At 36.8% G+C, this 22,789-nt stretch overlaps 1 protein-coding gene across 2 annotated transcripts in view; it reads left to right on the top strand.

The window, feature by feature from the left end:
* Positions 1-10,574, top strand: part of Snx16 (sorting nexin 16) — a 44,465-nt gene extending 33,891 nt beyond the window's left edge. For both annotated transcript variants that reach the window (XM_083121961.1, XM_083121960.1), the window contains exons 5-7: positions 834-1,052; positions 2,973-3,109; positions 6,148-10,574. In XM_083121961.1, coding sequence (XP_082978087.1) covers positions 834-1,052; positions 2,973-3,109; positions 6,148-6,373 — 582 coding nt within the window. In that variant the 3' untranslated portion in view covers positions 6,374-10,574. The remainder of the gene's footprint in view (positions 1-833; positions 1,053-2,972; positions 3,110-6,147) is intronic.
* Positions 10,575-22,789: the final 12,215 nt, after the last annotated feature.

The raw sequence follows: 22,789 nt of genomic DNA, 5'->3' as shown, positions 1-22,789 counted from the left end.
TACATTGTCATGATGAAATCACCACCATTTCGATGAAGTTGTGGTCGTTTCTTTGCAATGTGCCTCCTCAGTGTCGCCAACGCTACGTGCTGGTACACCACTCCCTTAGAGCCAAAGAAAGTGATCACCATCACCTTACCTGCAGATGGAACAACTTTTGCCTTTTTCGGTGTTGGAGTCCTTGGCGATTTCCATACTGTTCTGGCTTGTTTTACTTCTGGGTCGTAGTCATGGCAGAGTGGTTAGCACATTGCGGTACGATGTCAGGTGTCCCGCGTTCGAATCCCAGCCTGGGCATGGATGTTTGTATATGTCCATTTGTCAGTTTCATCATATCACCACTCATCCCCATCTTTGTAAATTGGCCAAAAGTGGCACAAAAAGCGAAGTAAAATAAACAAAATTCTGGGCCGTAGTGGTGCACCCATAACTCTTCACCGGTGATAACTGAATCCAGAAAAACATCACCTCCATCATCAAAGGGATGTAGCACCTCACGACATGTGTCCACTTCATTGCTGCGCACTGCTCCTCACCTTCATTGTGTGTTATGTAAAATGCACGCACTGCCTAGAAAAAAGAGTGTTGCTGCCAAACAAAGAATCAGTGTGCTGTCATCTCTTGGTATTATGTATGAAACCCCGCTCTTGTCCTATATGCACAATTCAAACATGTAACGATGCAGGATGCTGTGCGAAGAAAATCAGTCTTACTCTTTGTTGATCATCCCTCGTACTTCAAACTACCCTAGTGTATATGTATAGTATTGTGCTATGCACATAGTCATATTTATTAATGTGTAACTGAACTCCACTGTATTTTTTTTATTTCAGCTGAAGAATGAGTTCCCCAGCTTGAGACTTTCCCTTCCTCGGAAGAGATGGTTTGGCAATAACTTTGACCAAAATTTTTTAGAAGATAGAATAAAAGGACTTCAAGGTTTTGTAGATGCCATTTTGACATACACGGAACTGTATAATTCCAAATCTGTTAAGGATTTCTTCTGCCTGGATGAACCTCCTAGCTATACTGACAGCATAGAAGAATCTCGAGTGAGTATTCATTATTGTAAACTGTTCTCGTTGTCCTACAAAATGCTTAACTGACTGATAATATTATAGTTTTAACTGGCATTCTGAAACCATGTAGTCTCTTCCATGCATGCTGCGTGACCTGCCCACCACTCTTCTTAATTTAATTATTAGACTAATAGTAGAATATAGGACTAACCATTGAAAAATAGAAAACACAAGGCGGGGCCGAAAAACCTGATGACTTTTAAAATGATGCAACACAGTAAATAAAAAGAGTTTGTGTTTATTCATGTGCTAGCCTTGCAGCCATATGTATGCCATTATTGTTGAAAAAAATTATGATTTACACCAACATTAAGTGCGGAAAATAATATCTTGCAAATGGCACCCATTTTGGTCCACACACTGCTGGAGTTGGTCGCTGAAACTCCTCTTTTCTGGGGAAGAGAAACCTGCCGATTGTTGTATTGTTATTGCGTCATGTTGCATGGTGGGGTCGTGGGAGAGGAGGTGGTGAGGATTCCACTCCTCAGCTGCCATTTCAGTCACCATGGAGCCATGGAATGCAATGCACTGCACTGTCATTGTTAACTTGCACTTTTAATCTTTCTCAAGGGGCTCTTTACACCCCTTTTGCAACTTTAAGGCCTGGCTGGACCTTTGGCCGCACCAGGACAGCAGTTTTCAAATTTTCCTCTCCTTTCAAAAAAATGCTGTGATATTCCAAAATCTGACAAATTATGTCAGCCTAGAATTCATGCTAGAGCATTGACGTGGATTTTTGTATGGTTTGTTTTCGCTGTTGCTTAGATGTTATCAAGCGTCTCCTTTAAAGGAGAGGAACATTTGAAAGCTACTGTCCTGGTGCAGCCAAAGTTCCAGCCGAACCTAAGGGGATATTTTCTCGTACACTTGAAGGGCACTAATGCCAAGCTTAAGAGCTGCTTGTGTAGAGGACATTGTTCCTTGACTTTTATGCCTTTGTTTCCCTGCTAGCATAGTGGATGATGCTGTTGCCTTGTGATCAAGGGAAATGCACTTGTATATAAACATTTATTTATAAGCATAAACAGCATATTTTCAGACCCATTGTGGTTATAGAAAGTAACCAGAGTGTAATGAATGACAGATATTATTCATTTCAATACATAGTTTATTTATTGGTTTATTCATACACATCCATTCAGGGTGATGATACAAACAAAGTTAGTGACATCACCTGTAGTAAAAAAAAAAATGTACTCTTGTGCTTAAAATTAATAAACACAATATACTTTTAGAAGATTGAACGTCGAGTTCCACATTGATATCAAGATTTGGCTTTCCTGGGTTCGATGCCCAGTGGAGGCACATTGCACAGTGGTTCAGATCATACTTTACACTGTAGGTCCGGTCCCGATTAGCCTATCTATGCATAAAGTGGACTTAAAAACCCAACAAAAACAAACAAGAATAGACTTTTGTTATTTTCTCTCTTTTCTGGCACTTTTGGCTAATCATGATGATGAGGATGAGTGATTATGAAATTGATGAAGGAACTGTCACAAAGAACAAACACTCATGCCAATGCTGGATTTGAACCCGGGACCCCTGGCCTTGTGTGCTGTGCTAACCACTCCACCACGGAGCTTGGAACATTGCTATCAAGAACATTCATTATTCACCTGTGTTTGATTCAGCTTGGTGGCTGAGTGTGTTCGGTAGTTGCCTTTTGATCTCGCAGAAAAGTTCCATGTTCGACTCTCAACCTGGGTCTGGCTATTATTTGTGGGTGTCCCTTCATCAATTGCATGAATCATCATTCATCCTCATCATCACAATTAGCCAAAAGTGTCAGAAAAGCAATGCTAAATAACTAAAATACAAAATTTGACGTTTATGTTTAAATTTCTTACTTGGGTTGATTTTTATCATTTATTCTGAACCTTGTTTTTGTAGGCTATATTTGAGTCCCTCGAGGAAACTGTCTACCTTCTGAGACATCAACTGAAGCGGAAAGAATCTGAAGCAGAGAGATTGAAAATGGAACTGAAGTATGAATGTAGGAAAACTGAAAGTTTGACCAGTTTTATAAGGTATTGTACTCATTATTAGTGGTTGTAGTTCTACGAGGTGCATTCAAGTTCTACATTCTCTTAATTTATCGTGTAAAAAGAAAAGCACTCATCTCAGAAAGCTGAAACATCCGTCACTTCTCAACATAATCATCCTCTAGACGTACACATTTTTCACGAGACTGATGCCACGATAGCATGACCTCTGCAAGTACTTCTGTAGGGATCTGTTTTGTATACTGAAAAATCCTTGATGAAGGAGCGAAACAGCTTGAAAATGTGAGGCCACGGTGACTGTTCTTCAGTGTTGGAAAGAACCCAAAATCGCTAGGTGCGAGGTCAGGTAAGTATGGACAGATCATGTGGAATCACTTCAATTTTTTTTTCCTTGAAAAACATGTGAACAATAGCCGTCCGATGAGGAGGTACGTTGTCCTGATGCTGCTCAGCTGCAGCATCTTCCGGATGTTTCTCTCGTAATGCTGGAAGCAACGTGGTCTTCAAAAGAGTTTCATAGCTTATACCCGCCATTGTGATACTCTTAGGATAACAATCCGTGGTATAACGCCTATGCTGTCCCAAAAAAATCACTTTTCTCAGCAATGGCGTAACTGGTGGCTGGTTTGTGGCCGAGGCTCCTTTGGTTTGTTTTCACACGACGTTCAGACTTCCCTGAACTGTTGCACACACAAATGCACATTATCCACGTCCGTGACACCATCACAGCATGTCTTAGTCAATTGAAGATGAATATCGATGGGTGTTACTCCATGCAGGTGAAGAAAATGGATAATAACATGCTGTTCTTTCGATTTAAATGACGTCATTTCCAGTCTCAAAAACATGTCCGTTGTTAGATAATGCCACTAGCTTCCTATGAACCATATTGTGCTGCCATCTGGCCTCATCAACCTTCCAAGAATGAATGTTTCTTCTCAAACAACTCTCCAGTTTATATCGGCTTCAATTCATGAAAAAAAAAATGAGACCTTAGAACTTGAATGCATCTCGTAGAAGGAAAGTCTGGTGCTTAGTGATGTGGCCTTCTTTGTGTATATGAACATCCGCTACATCATGCTGTAAGTTCCCTCTTCCCCAATTATAAGCAATGCACTTTTTAAGATGTTTTACTAGTGCACTATTTATCATAGCGCTAACCTGCTCCTGCAGTTTAGCATGCAGGCTACTCAGTCCTCTTCTTTCTCAAGTGCTGTTCAAGTCACACAACCGAGATTTTGAATATACGTAACTGTCTCAAGTTTTAATTGATATGTTTGATATTTTTATCAATAGATGTCAGGGGCTTTCAGTTTTGTTTTATGCTTACTCTTGAACAAAGAGAGAGAGTAACGCTCAGTCTGTTAGCGAGACAATATGGCCGAGTGTGCTCGGTGATTTCATTCCGTCCATCGCGTTGTACATACATGTAATCTTTTGTTTTAGTCAATATATCTTCGTTATTATCAGTGAGTGTCATTTGCAATCATCCGAGTCGAATCACCTTATGGAAAACAATATGGTCCTCCACTCCAGAGGCATGGGTTTGTGATAAAGCGACATGCAGTAAGTACTATCATTTTCTTTGGCGTGCATCGTACAAATTAGGCAGACCCATCTCGGCCCAACAGGCAAGCACATTTTGGTTCATCAGTAACCACAAAACATAATCCATTCAGTAACATTTTTTGCACAAAAAGCAATACAGACATGAAACTTACACTGAGTATTAAATTTGTCTATGTGGATAAACATTAAAGAAGAAAATCATTAAAAAAATCATCGCCTTGTAATCAAAGGTGTCCAGGGTTTGATACCCGGTGGAGGCACATTCACAGTGTTAGCTGACCTCCGTGACAGAGTGGTTATCTCAGCGTGCTTGAACACCGAGGGTCGAACCCACTTATCTGAGCACTTTTCAGGATTTTTGCGTGAGGTTACATGGAATATCAGACTATCTTCAGTCCAATTATTGAGACTATACTGTATTTGAATATTTCAAAGCAAACTTCTGCTTCCGGGGATATTTGCGATGGAATGGTTATACATGGTGAGCCTAAAATAAATATAGGCCACCTTGATGGTGCAGTGGTAGTGTCGTCGCCTTGTAAACAAGGGGTCCCAGGTTCGATACCCGGTGGAGGCACATAGTAGTTCGGATCCCACTTTAAACTGTAGATCCAGTCCCGATTAGCCTTTCTGTGCATAAAATGGAATTAAAACAACAATTCAATCAATCAACCTAATATAAATAGACAGGTTAAATGCTTTATAAATTGAAAACTGTTTGTTTTATCAGGAAGTATTTAGTACTGTTTTATAGCAAAAGTCTTGAAGTTTACGACCTCCACTTTTCGTTTGTTTTCGTGACATCAGCATTATGTGAGTGCCCTTAACGTCAGTCGAGCAATATGGCCACTAGCCAGGTAGAAAAGGCTTTCTGTGTGCTTGAATTTTCAAAAACAAATTCTGTTACTGTTGTACAGCGTTGTTTTAGAACACGGGATAGGAAAAATCAACCACTTACAAGTGTAGGTGGTTGTTTGCTATACCACACACAGCTGCTGCGACTTTTGACATGTACATGCTGAGACGTGTTTGCAGAGAACCGGACTATCGCTTTGATATCTGTCGTGTTGCAAAAGAGTCACACACAGAACATTTGTGACTTAGCCGTGTAAACTTCAGGACATACTGTTCAACCATGTAAGTATTTCAGCCATGTTATTAAATCTCTTGTTTCTGTAAAACTTTGAAACTGTGTATTTCTTTTAGGCTCACCCTGCATATTAAAATTTATCAATATTCTGGAATTTTTATTGTTGGTTCATTATTCACAGATCTGCATAGACTCCAATTTGTAAGAATATTGACATTTGTACAGATATTGGTTCAAAGTCACGGTAGCATTTTAAGCATGGGTTTTTCAAGGATTCCAATACCAACCCCAATATGCTGATTTCATCTGATGTTTATCGATCAGAAATTAGCTTCGTCACATCCTAAATCATTTCTAGCATGAAGCATTTGGTTCCAGTAACAAAGTTGCATGTTTTTTGCAGAAGCGCAACAAAGGAATGTGCCTCGTGTTCCAAGGCGTTTGCATCAAGTCAGACGTCTCTTCCATCTAGCTCCACCCCCAAGAAGGAGCCTGGATCTCCTTCGTCACAGATTGACTCTGTTCACTTGTCAGAAGATTTCCACAGTCCAACGAACGCAGAAGTAGTTGAAACTAGCAAATCATCATCGCCCAGCTCGGAAGATGCGAGTAAGGCTGAATCGACATGAAGTTTATAAACAGTGGACCAATGTTTTTAGTTTTGCAAGCAAAGAGTGCAACTGAATTCGTTCAGTTATTCTTTATTTAAAAATGTAAATAGTGTGTAGTGTACATTTGAATAGTTAGCATTATCATTGTGGGTAACTGTAACAATAAGGAAGGCTGTGAACACAGAAGAGCTTAAAGTACGTAAGAAATACATTAGGTGAATATGTAGAAAGAAAACTATTTCTAAACACGATACTCATTTTATACTTTGCCAGAATATATATATTATATGCACACTTTCATGACATTTAATTTAGTTTTTCATCATTGTGGTTTTGTTTGCATTGACTTATGAGTTAAATGGTGTATATTAGGAGTGTGACCTGAAGTAGTTTTGTGAGTGGTAGCCTCTGTGAAGTCTCTGTCACAAGCACTGGATATACTTTGAAGGCTGCCATTGAAGAAATGTGTGGAGTTGAAGAAATGAGGATTGGTCAAAGGACCTTGATAAAATAGTGCTCTTTGTTTTCTGGAATCATGAAGTCATAAAAAAATCATCTATTGTCAATATTTATCCATATTTCGAATCGAGATGTCACGATGTAAATTCTTTAAATCCGTGTGATTGTTTAACTGAACTATTTTGAGATACACCAAAATTTTGTACAGTAATAAACAAAAACTCCATTCATAGTTCCTACCTATCTGGGTTGATTTGTCGAACATATTAATCTGGTATGTATCTTGCAAGTACATATAGTTTATAGCTATGTCCTCGTATATGACAATAAGTAGCATTTCTCTATTGTAATATGTATTCAAATAATAGAATCCAGAAAACAGGGGTTATCAATTTTATAATTTAAGATTATCAAACATAAATGATAGAAATTTGGTGATACCATTGTTAAATTAGAAGCAATAGCAACACACAGATAAAAAGAAGAAAAACTAGATGAAAGACAGAAAGTGTGTGTCATCTGAGAATGTGCACTTATTATGTGCAGTGATTCGACGGGGGGTACAATCATTCACAAGACCACTTCAGATGCCCTGTCTTCCAGGAAATTGAGGGGCCATTGGTGTCTGAAAGGGGGAGAACGGTATTCAGAAAGTTTGAAGGAAAGAGTTAATTAAAGTTCACTTCTGTTATTTTAATAAGTTCGTAACACTTCTAAGGAAGTGTTCCGTGTATCAGTATTGTTCTGTGTGCTATACTTGACTTTTATGGGCATATTTTAATTTCCGTTTCTTGTTTACAGTACAGTATATTTATTTTAAACCTTTATTAAATCTCCTACGTGGACTCGGTCAGTAATTTTAATTTTAAGAATTTTGTCAGTGTGACATTCTGCACAAAATACTGAACCTTTTTTTTCATGAAGAATTACATTCAGACATGTACAATATTTGAGTGATATTGAACACAAAGTTAATAAACTAAGAATTTTTTATTTTAAATTTTTAGAGTACGAGTTATCTGTGTTAAGCATTGAAAATGAACTTGGAAGTAAATAATCTGTTACTTTATCTTTTGCAGAGATACAAGTTGGTATGGTAGTTGCATAACCTTTTAAAAATCACATATATGGAAAGTCCATATTGCTTGTGAAAATTGTTTTAATTCTCTTTGAGTTATTAAAACTGTTGACAGTAACACCAAAATCAATTGGTGATTACTCAACTTTTCTCAGCAAATGCAGACAATGCCATTTTGTTTTAACAACAGAACAGAAAAACAGCATAACTATAATAATACACTAAAACTAGTATCAAGATCACGTACTACACAGTGATCCCTTCCCCATCCTCAACTACATTTAACATTGTTTCATTGTGCTGTTTTTGGCTTACGTGGTTTCTTCAAAGCAAAATATTCTTGTTACTGATACAAGATGTTATTTCAGTTGACTTTTTGCTATTTGTTTTGTGCAGCTTAAAAATGGAAAAGTAAAATCAGTTCTTGTATCTCTACTTTCATTTTATATTTCTCTCTTACAGGCTGCTGAATAACATGCATAAATGTTTTACAATATTTATATTTAAGAAATAACTAGTGCAAGAGTACCTTACTGCACGTATTTTTTATCTTGTATGCAGATGTACAGACAATTGTGCAGTGAAACTTAATTTCTTGGTACCTTATAATGAGAGTTTATGTGCCATACTTAATGTTATACAAAATGAGGCAAGAAAAAAACAAAAGGATGAATGTGTACTTTTCTAAACATTTCTATGATAAACTTTGGGTCATAGTCATGGACCATATGTCAGTTACTATACATCCTTTATATTTAATATGTACGTATGAGAACTATGAAAGATAAGTTTATTTTTGGTATGATGTATTACGAGAACGAAAGCTTTAAAGTTGTTACGGTTGGACTTCACGATGGTGCGTTACGATACAAATAAGATTCATAGGATTATTATGTGATGAAAATATAGTTTCACAGTGTGGTCACCCAAGATAAAGGCAGTTACATTTGCAATTGTTAAGATTGTTATGTTTATGAATATACTGAAAGGAAGTACTAACTTTTCCACAAAGCTTGGTCTTTGTTCTTCATGGCCACTGCCACCAGTCTCTCAGGAACTTGTATTGATGCTTGTTAGGGTACTGAAATGTATAGAACACGCACAACAGCAATTTTGCAGATAAGTGAGTAGTACTTCCTTTCGGTATATCAATTTATACTGCATCTTTCATTGCCTGAAACATGAATTGTGTTTCTTGCAAAGATAGAATGGTTTATACAGGGTGGCGCATATTGTATCTACCAGCTTCAAATGACAATGGAAAAACATTGAGTGCTTGTAGTTACTTTATATGGTCATGAAATAAAAATATACAAATAGGCATTTAATACAGTTTATAATATGGACAGTATAGACACCAGTGCACTTTGAAAATAACATCCTATAAATGTCCTTCGGGTTGAATGCACTGTTCGAGACGAGGCAGGGAAATCTTTCATGACAGGCAGCTCAACATGTCCTGTGGAATAGTGTGTATTTCACGGCGACTGATGTTTCACAACATTATCCATGGCTCTTCACTGTCTAACTTGCCTCAGAATGCTGTCTGTCTTTGGAACAGATGCATGGCAGTCTTCGTTGTTCCACTGCAGTGCCATGTGACGGGATGATAACTTCCACTGCCGGAATCTGCATCTGCAATGAACAATGCTCCATGGTATACTAATTGCCTGACTCCCAACTCTCCACGGATGTAGGTATGCCACACACACATGCATTGTGGAAGTGTTGCCAAACTCTAATTGGTAGATACAATATGCACCACCCTGTATATTTAATTTACAAAGAAAGTTGTTATTTCATGAGACATGTCAACACATAAGTGAAATAAAATAACAACATGTACCTTGGTTTGTTTGTTGAATCATCAGACTGGGATGGAAGGAAGGAGGTCTGTCCAAAAATTAAGAAGACAAAGCAAGGTACGTGTTGTGATTTTGTTTCATTTTTAATTAAAGCCACATTATTGTTTTATGCTGTGCAAACATTTCTGTGCATTAAGAAAAATTGTGACCTTCGGAAGAGTATAAGATGGAATGTACTGAAGCAAGTGAATAATTCTGATGGTGTAAAGATATTTTCTTCCATTTACAGTGCATAATGCAACCTATCTAGAATAGGAATGATTGGTTGAAAGATATGTATAATATATATATTTTCCTTGTAGGTAGTTGTCCGTTAGTTGTTGTTGTTAGGGCTGTTTCAGGGAAGGGTTATGTTAAAATTAAGGGTGAGGAGTTACCACTGTATTGATATTGAAAAGTATATGTTCCAGTTATAACTATTATGAACAAACAGTAACTGAAATACTTCTAAATTCTTGTCCAACGTTTCCCAAGCATCATCATCCTGTTTGTATATTCAAGGGTGCAGTTAGATGGGATTTAGATTTCTTGTCCATGTTACCATATTTATTATGATGAAAGGGAGATCCAAGCAATTAAAACAGATATAGAAGGAATAAAAATGATAGGGAAATGGGAAAGTTAGTTTGTGATGAAGGGACTATTTAGATGCTGTTACCTGAATTGGAAATGCATGATTGACCTTTCAGTTTGTCCACGTTTGATGTATGTGCACATGCAGTAACTTGACGAGTCCATTGGCTAAATATAGATGGTGGGCAGAACAGCTGGTTATACAAAAACTGTCTGTTCAACTTCGAAAGGGAGTTGTAATAGCCGTAGGAAAGGCAAACAATACTAAGTAACAACATAAGAAGCAAAGTACTGATCTAAAACTTGCAGTGAAGTTACGAACATTTTTCTCTGTACTTTCCCTTTCATGTTACGATTCTTCCACTGAAGCTAGTTAGAGCCCTGTATAATTTCAAATTTTTGGTGCAAATAGCCCTGACATTGAAGCTATCACTGTCGAACATTAAAAGATAAATAACAAATTAATTCCATAAATATACAGATGCAAATTACTAATTTTTCTGTGCAACTTATTTATAAGGGTACTAATAATTTTGGTCCCTTGTGGATGATGCCAGGGGCCACCGAAATTAATAGAACCTTTATAAGTAATTTACTTCCATGATTTTGTTATACTACCACGGCTTTCATTTCCCAAAACATGAATAATTTCTGCAAAAATATATTGACATTGGCAGCTGATTACTTGCACCCAGATATTTTGTGTTCAAATGCATCACAATAGTAACACATTCATGTCCAATGCAAGCCTTCTATTGCTATTGAAGCTATCAGCGCTTACTTAAATTATTTTATTACAGTAACTGAAAATTTAAAATTCCATCCCTTTGATGGCAGAATGTACTAAACCATATCAGATTTTTTTAGTCAATGCTATGGCTCTTATAGTATCTGATGCTTTAAAAGTTTGATCAAGGTATATTTTAGATTTTGGCTTCTGCAGAAGTTAGTGGAAGAGAAAATAAACATATTTTTGACATGTAATAATATACTATTTTTCCAGGTTGCAGTATGCACAAAATTCAAACTAAAAAATGATAATTTTTGTGAGAATTATCCAACCTGAATACCTTTGATGAGATGTGTAAGATTGAGAATTGAAATCTCAAGATGAATGACACTGTATATTTTACTTAGATTTTATACTCACTTTATATGATGGAGGTCCTTTGTGAAAGCACAGGCCCATATGAAATACAGAGAATGAGATCTTATGTCGATCATAGTTGCTTTGTAGTAACAAAAAGAGGAAAGTGTTGTTCAAAGTTATTTGAAATAAAAATAAAAAATAGAAAACAGATTCAAATTCACATTTTATCTTTTCATTTTGTTTTCTCAGTATATGAATGTAATTATTATTTGCATTCATAATTGAAATACGTTGTGTTTTTCTTATATTTACCCACATTAACTGGTATTGTATAATTTATTTTAATATGTGGGGATAAATTACTAAACAGGGGATTGTAGCATTATTAAGGCTCCATGGGACCTTTGGTCCAGCCAAGCCAATTTTGAAGATTTCTCTTCTTTTGAAAGTTTGCTATGATGTTCCAAACTGAAAGAAAATAAAAATTCATCTGTATGGAATTCCTTCTTGTGCATTCACATGAATTTTTGTGGCTTGCTTTTGCTATTGTTCAGATATCTGTGATGGAAAATAGGCTTCCGTAGCCACAGAAACTAGTATGAATATCTACGCAGCAGAAAGAGCAAGAAGATTCATGTGAATGCTCTGTAAGTAGAGCCACATAGTTAATGGTGAATGAAAGATCAAGAGTTCGATACAAAAACTGGGCACATTTTGGGATCAGAAGCGGTGTATAAAATAGCATTTCGGTGTTAAAATGGTGAATGTAACACTAAATTTGAAATAAAAACTACACTTGTTACACAAAAATAAATGTTCTCTTCTAATCTCATATTTATGTATTTGTCAGAGTATTAATTTTATTTCTGTGTAAGGGAGTCCCATTTTTGCTTCTGAAATATTTACAGCAGAATTAATCAAATTTTTCTTGATTTGCATAATTCAAGACTTCAGAAAGTGTCACATTCGTAAATAAACTCTAAATTCCGTGTTTCAGAGTTTATTTCGCATTTTGCAGTTTATTATGCATTATTTCATGACAAAACGTAGTAGGAAAATTTACCTCCCACCTTTCAAAAATATAAAAATGAACATTACAGTGTGGTATTTCACATTTAGTGTTTCCTTCAAAATCAAAATATGTATGTGTTGTCTAAGGAATTATAAGCATTTGTATTTTATTTAGAATATCACGGCAGTTTTTCGAAACGAGATAATGTTTTTATTATGACACAACTGGTATTTGTGAAAGGTCCAGTGCAGCCTAATTCAGAATAAATTGAGGATGAGACATATTAACAAGTAGCAGCCAGTGTAGTCATAAAATTATCAGATTTTATACCAATATATATATCTGAAATTTCTGTAAGTACAAAATTATGTAATTTTGTTATTTTTTATGTCTAGTAAATGTCTAAATACAGTTATTTCTGAAACGAAGCCCATTATAATCACCTGGTGATAATTAAGGAGGTTAGTGAATCATTTGTGTTTTTCAAAGAACATTTGCAATTTTACATTGGTTCTTTATCAGTATTGGCAAAAATTACGTATTGGCTCTTCCTGCCTGTGTTCTTTCTGGGATGTAAATATGGCTGGAACAAAGTCGAGAATCTGTCGAGCTCTACTTCCACACCTTAGATGCATCTTTCATGGCATGATGCAATATATAGAGGAACAGGGAACTTACCGCAAGAGCAATTTCATGGAAAATGCAAATTGCTTGTATTCTCTCAGTTAGAAGCCAGGGAAACTGGAATCTTGTTTTATTGTGGCTCTGACACCGATGCTCCCCCTGTTAACAGCAGGTTACAGTTTGAATGAGTGAGAAATCTTTGTTGGAAAAGCTACCAACCATTCTTCACTCTTTTGAGTCTATCATATTCTCCCATGTCAGTTATGACGAAACTGATGTAGGAGAGACAAGGATATTCTCAGATTGATCTTGTGTATAATGTATATGATAGAAAATGACTGGAAATGAAATATTAAATATAAGACCCCAAAATATGGAAGTAATTTCTGAATTTTGTCCATGATAAACCTGGAATTATATATTCTCTTATTCCTGTTCCTGATGTTTCAGAGTGTGCATTTGTACTTTTCACATTACAAATATCATTAAATGCAAACATGTAAAAGGCACTTTATAAACTGATTAGTATATTCTCAAGTTATAATTGTGGGAAACAAAGCTACAACTTATTTGCCGCATTCCTTTCCTAATTTCATTAGAATTTTTCCTAATTTTCATTGCTGGTAGCTTTGCAATGTAGCACATTATTTTTAGCATCTTATCCACACTGTTTTGGATGAAAATGTACTTTATTTTTTTGAATATCAGCAAGAACTCAGTAATTTATAAATTTCTTGCATAGTATTACATGTTGAAATAGTGATTTTATAATAGTGCATGAATTATTTGCATCCTTCTTATCATAGGAAGGGATATATTTAAGTTATTTGTCTTGGTAGAGAAACATAACGAGATTTTAATATTTGTTACAATACTTGTTTATATAAATATTTTTTGTAAAAGTGAATTAGTACTTTATTATCTCAGTACTTCATTCTGAAATGTTCTTCATTTCTAAGCATATCTACAGGAGTATATAAGGTGAGTCAAATGAAAGTGAGCCAAAACAATGTTGAGACAAAAAACCAGTTTCTATGTCAGAAATATGCACCCTTAGTAGTAAGATACTTGTCTCATTGTGTAACGAGCTTAGTGGTTCCACATTCATAGAAATCTTTGGTAGCTAGGTTAGAATTTGTACGTCCACATCTGAAGCCATTCTCTGACCTTTTGGCTTCCTTTTGGTTCACCGAGCATGAGAAAGTCAAATGGTGAAAGGTCCAGACTGTACGGAGGGTGCTGGTTTCCCCCACTTGAACTTCCATAGAATATGCACATTGCTAGCATTGTCCTGCAACAAGATTACGCCCCCCCCCTCCCTCCCTCCGCGAGGCAATGCACCATGGAATATCATTTCCCACGCAGATCTTTATTCAACAAGCTTTGGTGTACCTTGTAGAACAGAATACAACCTTACAAGTAATTGCATTCACTGGGCAAAACCATTCAATCTATGTAAATACTAGCTCACTTTCACTTGACTTGCCCCTGCATATACATATTCAGGTTTTTGTATTCTGCATGGTTATGAATGTGACATAATCAATGCAGTTACTTTGGAGAGAATGTGAAATGTGTGAATTTATTTGCAAATCCTGGCTAGTTTCATGACAATAAGAGATAAGTGTTCAGTAAGCTGCCTTAATTAATAAATATATCTGGCATAACTAAGATAAATTACTATATGTATGTTTTATTGAACCCTCCAATGCAGAGTAATACGGTAGAGGAATGGATGCTTTAAGATTAATGAAAAGTTATCTAATTATATAACTGACCAGGAAATAATTAACATCAAACAGCTTTGTTGATATTTGCTATTTGGTGTAGAAAAGTTTTGAATTTAAGAAACTTGTTCTTTTTTAATTACTTGTGTGAAAACATGAAATGTGAAAAATCAATGCAATTTTTGGATCTTGCACATAATGGCATCCACAGTGATGAAATAATATACACTAATTTTATCCATAAATATCCGTAACATAATACAAAATGGTAACCTAACCTAATGTATAACACACATCCATGAAGTGAGTATGTTTTTGTGAAATATCACCAAATTAGACCAGAAAATCATAAAACACACAATGGAGTCTGCATGTTGGTATTGCAGGTTTGTGATGTACGAGGGTAATCCAGAAAATAAAGACCGTTTCGTTATACAAAATCAAAAACACAATAGTTATTAAAAAAAAAAAACAATTCTGTTACATACCTGAAGCTTCCTTCACTTCTCTACATAATCACCTTCTACATTTAAACATTTGTCGTATCTGGGCACGAGCTTCAGAATTCCCATGTTATACTCTTCTGCCACCAGTTCATCAGCCCATTCTCTGAGTTGCTGCGGACACAATTTCACCAAGCAAAGAACGAGAAATGTCTGGAAATACAATGTGCAATTCGTCGAAAGTTACACGCCTGTCTTGGAAGATTCTGTTGTTCACTGCAGTCTTCAGGTCTCCTGTGATGAGTGATGGGCATCCAGGTCGAGTTTCATCGTGCACATTTGTTCGTCCATTGTTGAACATTTCACACTATTTTCTCACATTTCTTTCGTTCATTACATTATCACCATACGCTGCTTTCAGTTGCCAGTAAATTTCTGCTGGTTTCACCTTTTGAGCATTCAGAAATCGAATAACACTCCTTACCTCACAGTCGGTGGGATTTTCCATCACGCAGTTAATTTTGACCACCCCAACTGCACAAGGATGACTTCTTGCAACCTCCACTCACAGCGTTATGAGCACAGCTGTTACGGAAGCCAGTTGACCCTGAAAAGACAAAGAGGAGTGAGCTGCGTGGCAGAAATGCGCGAGCGGTCTTTTGTTTGAATGCACTGACCACCTGGCTTAATGAACTGACGGCAGAAGAGTATAACGTGGGAAATTCTGAAGCTTGTGCCCAGATACAACAAATGTTTAAATGTAGGAGGTGATTATGTAGAGAAGTGAAGGAAGGTTCAGGTATGTAACATAATTGTTGTTTTCCAATAAATATTGTGTTTTTCATTTTGTATAACCAAACGGTCTTTATTTTCTGGATGACCCTCGTAGATACAAATGTCAGCCAGCATTTTGTCCCCTCTCTCCTCAATATCTATCACAGTTGTCAGTTAGCATCAAACTGACAAGAGCTGTTCATGAATTGGCACCCCAAAACATATTTATTTGCGTAATTAAATTAATCCGCACACCAGGCACATATCTAGAAATATATTTCATGGGGATCCAAACCAAATCTCTTAGAAATAATAATAATATAAATGTTTAATTTGAAGTAATTATATTAAAAATAACAACATTAATTAATATTGTATTATTATTACATGAATAGGTAAAAAGATGGATTAAGAATAGAGATACAACAGCATGTATTCATAATCTAACTTACATGTAGTTAAGATTGCCATAATTTGTATGAAACATATGCCCTGGGAAGGAAATTAATGTCAAGTAGATAAATACCTGTGCAAAAGTTTCTAGGTTTATCCGCAGCCAAGTTGACAGAGGGATTCTTTGTTGGTCCAGATATCCGCAAGCTCATGAAGGATAAAGACTTTGAGACTAGCATGACAATAAAGGAGAAAGAAGCTTGGGTTTCCTTCAAAGATGTGGTCAGTAAATTTCTGGGGAATTACAAGGATCCTGACTATAAAGCAATTGTTATGAATATGCTAGACAAATTTCAAGCGTTGGGTTGCTCCATGAGTGTCAAACTACATTTCCTTCCCTGAAAATTTTGGAGCAGTCAGCAAAGAACAGGGTGAAAGGTTCCACCAAGATATTAAAGATATGGAGCGCAAATATCAAGGACGATGGGACAAGAACATGCTCGCAGACTACTGTTGGATGTTAACGCGAGAGAGGCCTGAGATTGCACATAAAAGAAGAACGTCAAAAAGAAGTTTCAAAGGCAAAAGGGTACGTACGTAAATATAAACTTTGTTTGTGTTTGGTTTCGTTGTTTGTTGAGTTTACAATTTGTGTCAAACGTTCATGTACAGTGTCTCTCAAAAGTTTTAGGACAACGACATTTTAAAGTAGGCAACCCAATTTACACAAGGCGTTGGTGGGTTGCGTGTAGAGTTAGGCTCAATTTCAGGGTTGCCACATGCACAATAGATATTTATAAAATATGCGAAAGAAAAAAAAAGAAGTATTATTGTATAAAAGTATTAAAAATATCACTATTATATTGCATGTGAGAAAATTCCTTCTCAAAGAAAAAAAATAGGTCTTCTAGTATTTCATCGCTGATGAGTCTACAGAAAGGAAAAGAGGTGAGAGAAAACGAGAGGTGACAAAGGAGAGGAGAAAGAGGAAAAGTAGAGGAGAGAAGAAAGAGATGATATGCGAGGAGAGGAGATGTAGTGAGGAGAATGGAAAAAGATTCTAGGAGAGATGAGGAAAATGGAGCAAAGAAGAAAAAAGAGAAGAAAAACGAGACGAGAGAAGAGGAGACGAGAAGAGGGGAGTGCAGAGAGAGTAAAGGAGAGGAAAAGAGAAGAACGAAAAGAAGAAGAGAGAAGTGCAGTGGAGTCGGAAATCTAAGACAGGAGTGGAGATGAGTGAGATGGAGATAAGATGCGAGAAAAGTAGGGAAGGCGATATGAGATAAAAGCAGAACAGAAGGAGGGGAGAGAAGAAGGAGGAGAGAAGAACAGAAGGGACTGAAGAGAAGAGGTAGTTGCAGAAAATATCGTCTCAGCGTCAAGAATTGATGCATAGGTCAAATTGCCGACATGAAACATTCAATAACATTTTGAAATGTATTGGAGAATGTATTAGATTTAGATCGGTGCGAAATGCCTTTTGGCTTAGTTCAGAGCAAGATAAAAATCTTCCATGTAAGATCTTTGATTTTACCTGCGATTATACCACTAAAACCATGAATGTATTTTGAATATTTATAAGAATTATCCAATGTTTGTCCACTTCTCGGTTCGTTGAAATGGAGATTTTGTAATTTAATATCTCCCCTCCCCCATCGTTAATTCCAAACTGAATTATTCCGTTTCACACGGCGTGGACAATGAACACAATGGGATAGGTCTAAAACTTACGAAAATTTTCTGCCACCGGAAGGGTTTGAACCTAGGACCATCAGATTGACAGTCCTGAACGGTAAACACTACCCTACAAGCTTTCGCTCCTGAAAGTAAGTAGAAGGAGCTGACCAATGTGAAATGCAGACGCAACTCTCCTCCTACATGTAATGTGCAAACAATACTTGTTTGTAACAAAGAAAACGAAGGTAGTACGACTCGGCGAAAACATTTAATGGAGAATTGCACATGATGAGAACTTTTCATTCGATATTTGCGGATGTATACTTGCATTGAACTCGAGTGGGAAAAGGGGTAAAATTAGAATGTCCTGAATTGCACAAATATAAATAGTTATTTCATTAATATTTTTCAATGTCTTTGAAACAGTACACAACTATCGTTAGAGTATCATAATTCACGATCTTATACATGAAAATACTCCTTTGAACGTGTGTCAATTCATTTATTTGTTTATTTTTTTTTATAAATTCCATATGCAGAACAATGTAGCCACATGTAGCTCTGAACTAAGCCAAAAAGCATTTCGCACCGATCTAATACATTCCCCGATACATTTCAAAATGTTATTGAATGTTTCATGTCGACAATTTGACCTATGCATCAATTCTTGACGCTGAGACGATATTTTCTGCAACTACCTCTTCTCTTCAGTCCCTTCTGTTCTTCTCTTCTCCTTCTGCTCTGCTTTTATCTCATATCGCCTTCCCTACTTTTCTCGCATCTTATCTCCATCTCACTAATCTCCACTCCTCGTATCTCCTCTCCTGTTTTAGATTTCCGACTCCACTGCACTTTTCTCCTCTTCTTTTCGTTCTTCTCTTTTCCTCTCCTTTACTCTCTCTCCACTCCCCTCTTCTCTCATCCCGTTTTTCTTCTCTTTTTTCTTCTTTGCTCCATTTTCCTCATCTCTCCTAGAATCTTTTTCCATTCTCCTCACTACATCTCCTGTCCTCGTCTATCCTCTCTTTCTTCTCTCCTCTACTTTTCCTCTTCTCCTTCCGCTTTCTCTTTCTCCTCTCCTTTGTCACCTCTCGTTTTCTCTCATCTCTTTTCCTTTCTGTAGACTCATCAGCGTTAAGGCGCCAATCAATTTGTTTTTAACCCTTGCTGTGGCCTTTATCGCTTACAATACAATGCAAGCCTTTGTTGGTTTGTTTTTGTAAATACATACCCCTTGATCATCCACTAAGCTTTTGTTAATGGCCAGGCAGGAAAGAAGACTTTGATTCCTTGAAACTCGCACCTGTAACAATGCCAGTTTAAAAAAAAAAAAAATAAACACATAAACACTGCTGATGAGTGAGTGAGTGCAGCTTTCGCGTGGACAGCAACTAGTTTTTGTCTTAATGTATTCTCTGGCTGGTGCATTCAGTTTGTTGCTAGTGCGTTTGCGATTTGGTGGTTTTTCTTTTCTTTTATGTAGCAGGCAGCATGAAGCGAACAAAGTTACAAGTGGGGCGGCTTATCGTAAACTTGCAAACGCAAAGCGTGAAAGAGGAGCAACCTTACAGAAAAATCTTGGTACAGTGGACACGTTTTTTAGGCGAAAGGAACAAGTGATTTCCGAAAGCAGTTCAAAAAGTGGAAGCCGAAGCGGAACCGGCTACATCAAGTGAACTCTGTGAAACGCAAAATGTCGAAAATATTGTGGGTTTAGTGGAGGAAGAAAGTGCACCTTAGGTAGTGTCCCCTCAGTTCGTAGGAGTTCCTGATTGTGATAGTGAGAGTGCAAATTTCGTCAGTGACGATCCTACCGAGTGGTGTCTGAATGAGTCTACAATTGACATTCTTCTAAGACGTGGAATTAATCAGAATGCTGAAAACGATTTTTCTAAATCGCGAAGACTCATAGCAGGTAAGACAAGATTTTTAAATAATAGTGTTTTTTTTTCGTAAACTTGTAAATGGCGATTCAATTTTGCGGAACTATTTGGTATATTCGTGCAGCACTGGTGCCGTTTATTGTGCATCATGCTAATTGTTCAAGGGCAAGACAAACATCGCAACTCACGGCATTGCAGACTGGAAAAGCATTTCAAATATTCTAGCATCACACGAAAAGTGGTGAGTGGTGAATTTAATTTCTCAATACATTACATAATTTTAGGTATAGCACATACAGAAAATGAATTGTTTGTTATTTATTTTTATCCTTTGTTTTTTATTTCAGTATGTTCACTAATTTTTGTATTAGCCTGTAAAAATACTGCAAATAAGTTACTACTTTTCTTTTGAGAAGGGCGCACATTAAGTTTGTGCCTAGGGGCGGCTAGGAAGCTTAATCTGCCACTGACAATAATACTTGTTTTTTTTTTCTTTCGCGTATTTTATAAATATCTATTGTGCATGTGGCAACCCTAAAATTGAGCCTAACTCTACACGCAACCCATCAACGCCTTGTGTAAATTGGGTCGCCTACTTTAAAATGTCGTTGTCCTAAAACTTTTGAGAGACACTGTACACATACATTGCTCCTCGTGGTCAATCGTCTATTTTATGTGCGTTACCTTAATAAACACAAATGAACATAATACGTTGGTGCTTTTTTTCTAGAAACCACCATAATGGGATGTTAAAAGTGTAAACGCAAGGGAACTTTGTGTTTTTCTCTCGACCAGAGGCGGCTCGTGCGATCTGGCAACAGTGGTTTTCTTCCATTTAAACCTATAAAAAATAAAATCAATTGCTAATAAATCAATTTGCATCACCAAACATCGATTTTACATAGATTTAAATGGATCAAAACCACTGTTGCCAGATAGTGCATGCAAAATTGTTCGCGAAAATTCCTTTTCACATAGGATTTCGGCAAAAATATCGATATCGATTGTACAAAAAATCCTGACGTGATGGGGAAAAAATGGAGGTCATTTTCGAAATCAGCATATAACAGATTATTTTGAGGACTGATTATTTCTTCCGAGAAGAAGGAGGATAGAGGCAAAATGAAGTGTCCTTACTATGCATTGTGTAAAGGGACAAAGAAAAACGCGGTGAAGTTTTTCGAGCAGTGTTTGTATGTAGAGCCTTTGAGTGAAAGGCCGCGTTACTTCGGGCGTTGGCTGCAGAAGTTTACATGCAGCAGTGGCGTCGAGATCTCTGGGTATGGAAAATTCGCGAATTTGATAGTGCTATCGGCAGCAAATTGCAGTTAGATATTCGTGGACTGTTTTTGTAGATTTAGTCTGCCCAGTGGACAGTTAACAGTGACCTGTGTTCCGGACATTTGAAGTTTCGCGTGATTGACAAAAGAGCGCGCGGAATTTTATTTAAATACAGACTGTTTTTCTCGTGGCAACTTTTATAGCGCGAGAAGTGAAAAGAACAGTGTAAGTGTGTAGTTGTGAACTGAGAATTGCTAATCGAGGTGACGACGTTGATACCAAGTTCGACTTTTGAACTATGAATGCGATGGTGAATGACTTCGAGGGATAGACGTCGAAGATCTTCGAGGGCAAGAAGAAGCGGCGGAAAGAAGACATCAAGGAGCTTCTGCCAATAGTGTTTCCCCCCTAGTGTCGAGAGCTCTCGAGATGTTTACTTTTATATCGGAAGTGTTGATTACAGTAAAAATGAAAGCGCAGCGCTGAGTAAATTTCGTAAGTAGGTCGACCATATTCTTTTAATTGAGGTTGAAGTGTTTATTTTCTGTTTATTAATCTATGAAACTAACCTAAGATTAATCTAAGGCAACTGGAGGTAATTTTTGTATTAGTTGTAACTATGTAAAACAAAGCCCTCCAGCTTTCCAGGGCAAATTAAAAATGTATTAACCGCTAGTTTATTTTAGAAGTTTGTAATAAAAAAACAGTAAAGAATCCTTGGGTTTTCTTAAGCAGTTTTAAAGTGTAAATTAGAAATGTAAAACCAAAAATATGTTGTAGCGTAAACGAAACTGCGACACAAAAAGTCCAAAAACAACTTTTATCGTTATAAGCACACCCAATAACATAAAACTTAGCAAACACGTCTCTTGTATTTTTCAACAGTTTCAATTTCGCAGGCCTGTGTAATTAATGTACTGTAAATTACTATGACTGATATCAAATTGTGTGAAATATATACTTTTACATTGACATTCGTTTTCTAAATGGGAGATGTGGCCATCCTTGTCCCCCTTCCAGACGTCCATGCCCCTATATTATTACACTTTCATCTAGGAATTTAGGGTGGAGGAATCTTGTCGCCGTTATTAAACGATAATATGCTCTTAAAGAAAATGAAGTATTTTCAATCCTATGCAAGTTCAAAGCAACTACGGGGGGGGGGGAGGGGAGAAGGTGCAGTGCGCAACTACAGGGGGCAGGCGGCATTGCCCACCAACCTTGGACGGAAATTCTAGAAGGGCAAGGGGGCAAACATTGAACTAAAGAAGAAAGGCTAGCAGAATCTTAGTGACAGGACAAAAGGATACTCAAGACGGATTTAGTTTTCACGTCTTTCTTGCATTTTTTTGCAACTAGATCGAAATGCATCCATTTGCTTTTTTACTTTAACTATTTTCTTGATTTGTGCATATATTGTGAACTATGTTGCTTAATTTCAATTTTTAAATGATAAAAATTTAGCAACACATACAACTAAATGGAAGTTTTAATTTCTTGTTTGTTTTTCTACAGTGCATTCCCTGACATTCGCTACGAGACTCGACGGCAAGCG

Source organism: Lepisma saccharinum, chromosome 5 (assembly GCF_977018435.1).
Source record: "Lepisma saccharinum chromosome 5, izLepSacc3.1, whole genome shotgun sequence".
NCBI lineage: Eukaryota > Metazoa > Arthropoda > Insecta > Zygentoma > Lepismatidae > Lepisma > Lepisma saccharinum.
This window is presented reverse-complemented; position numbering and strand designations above follow the sequence as displayed.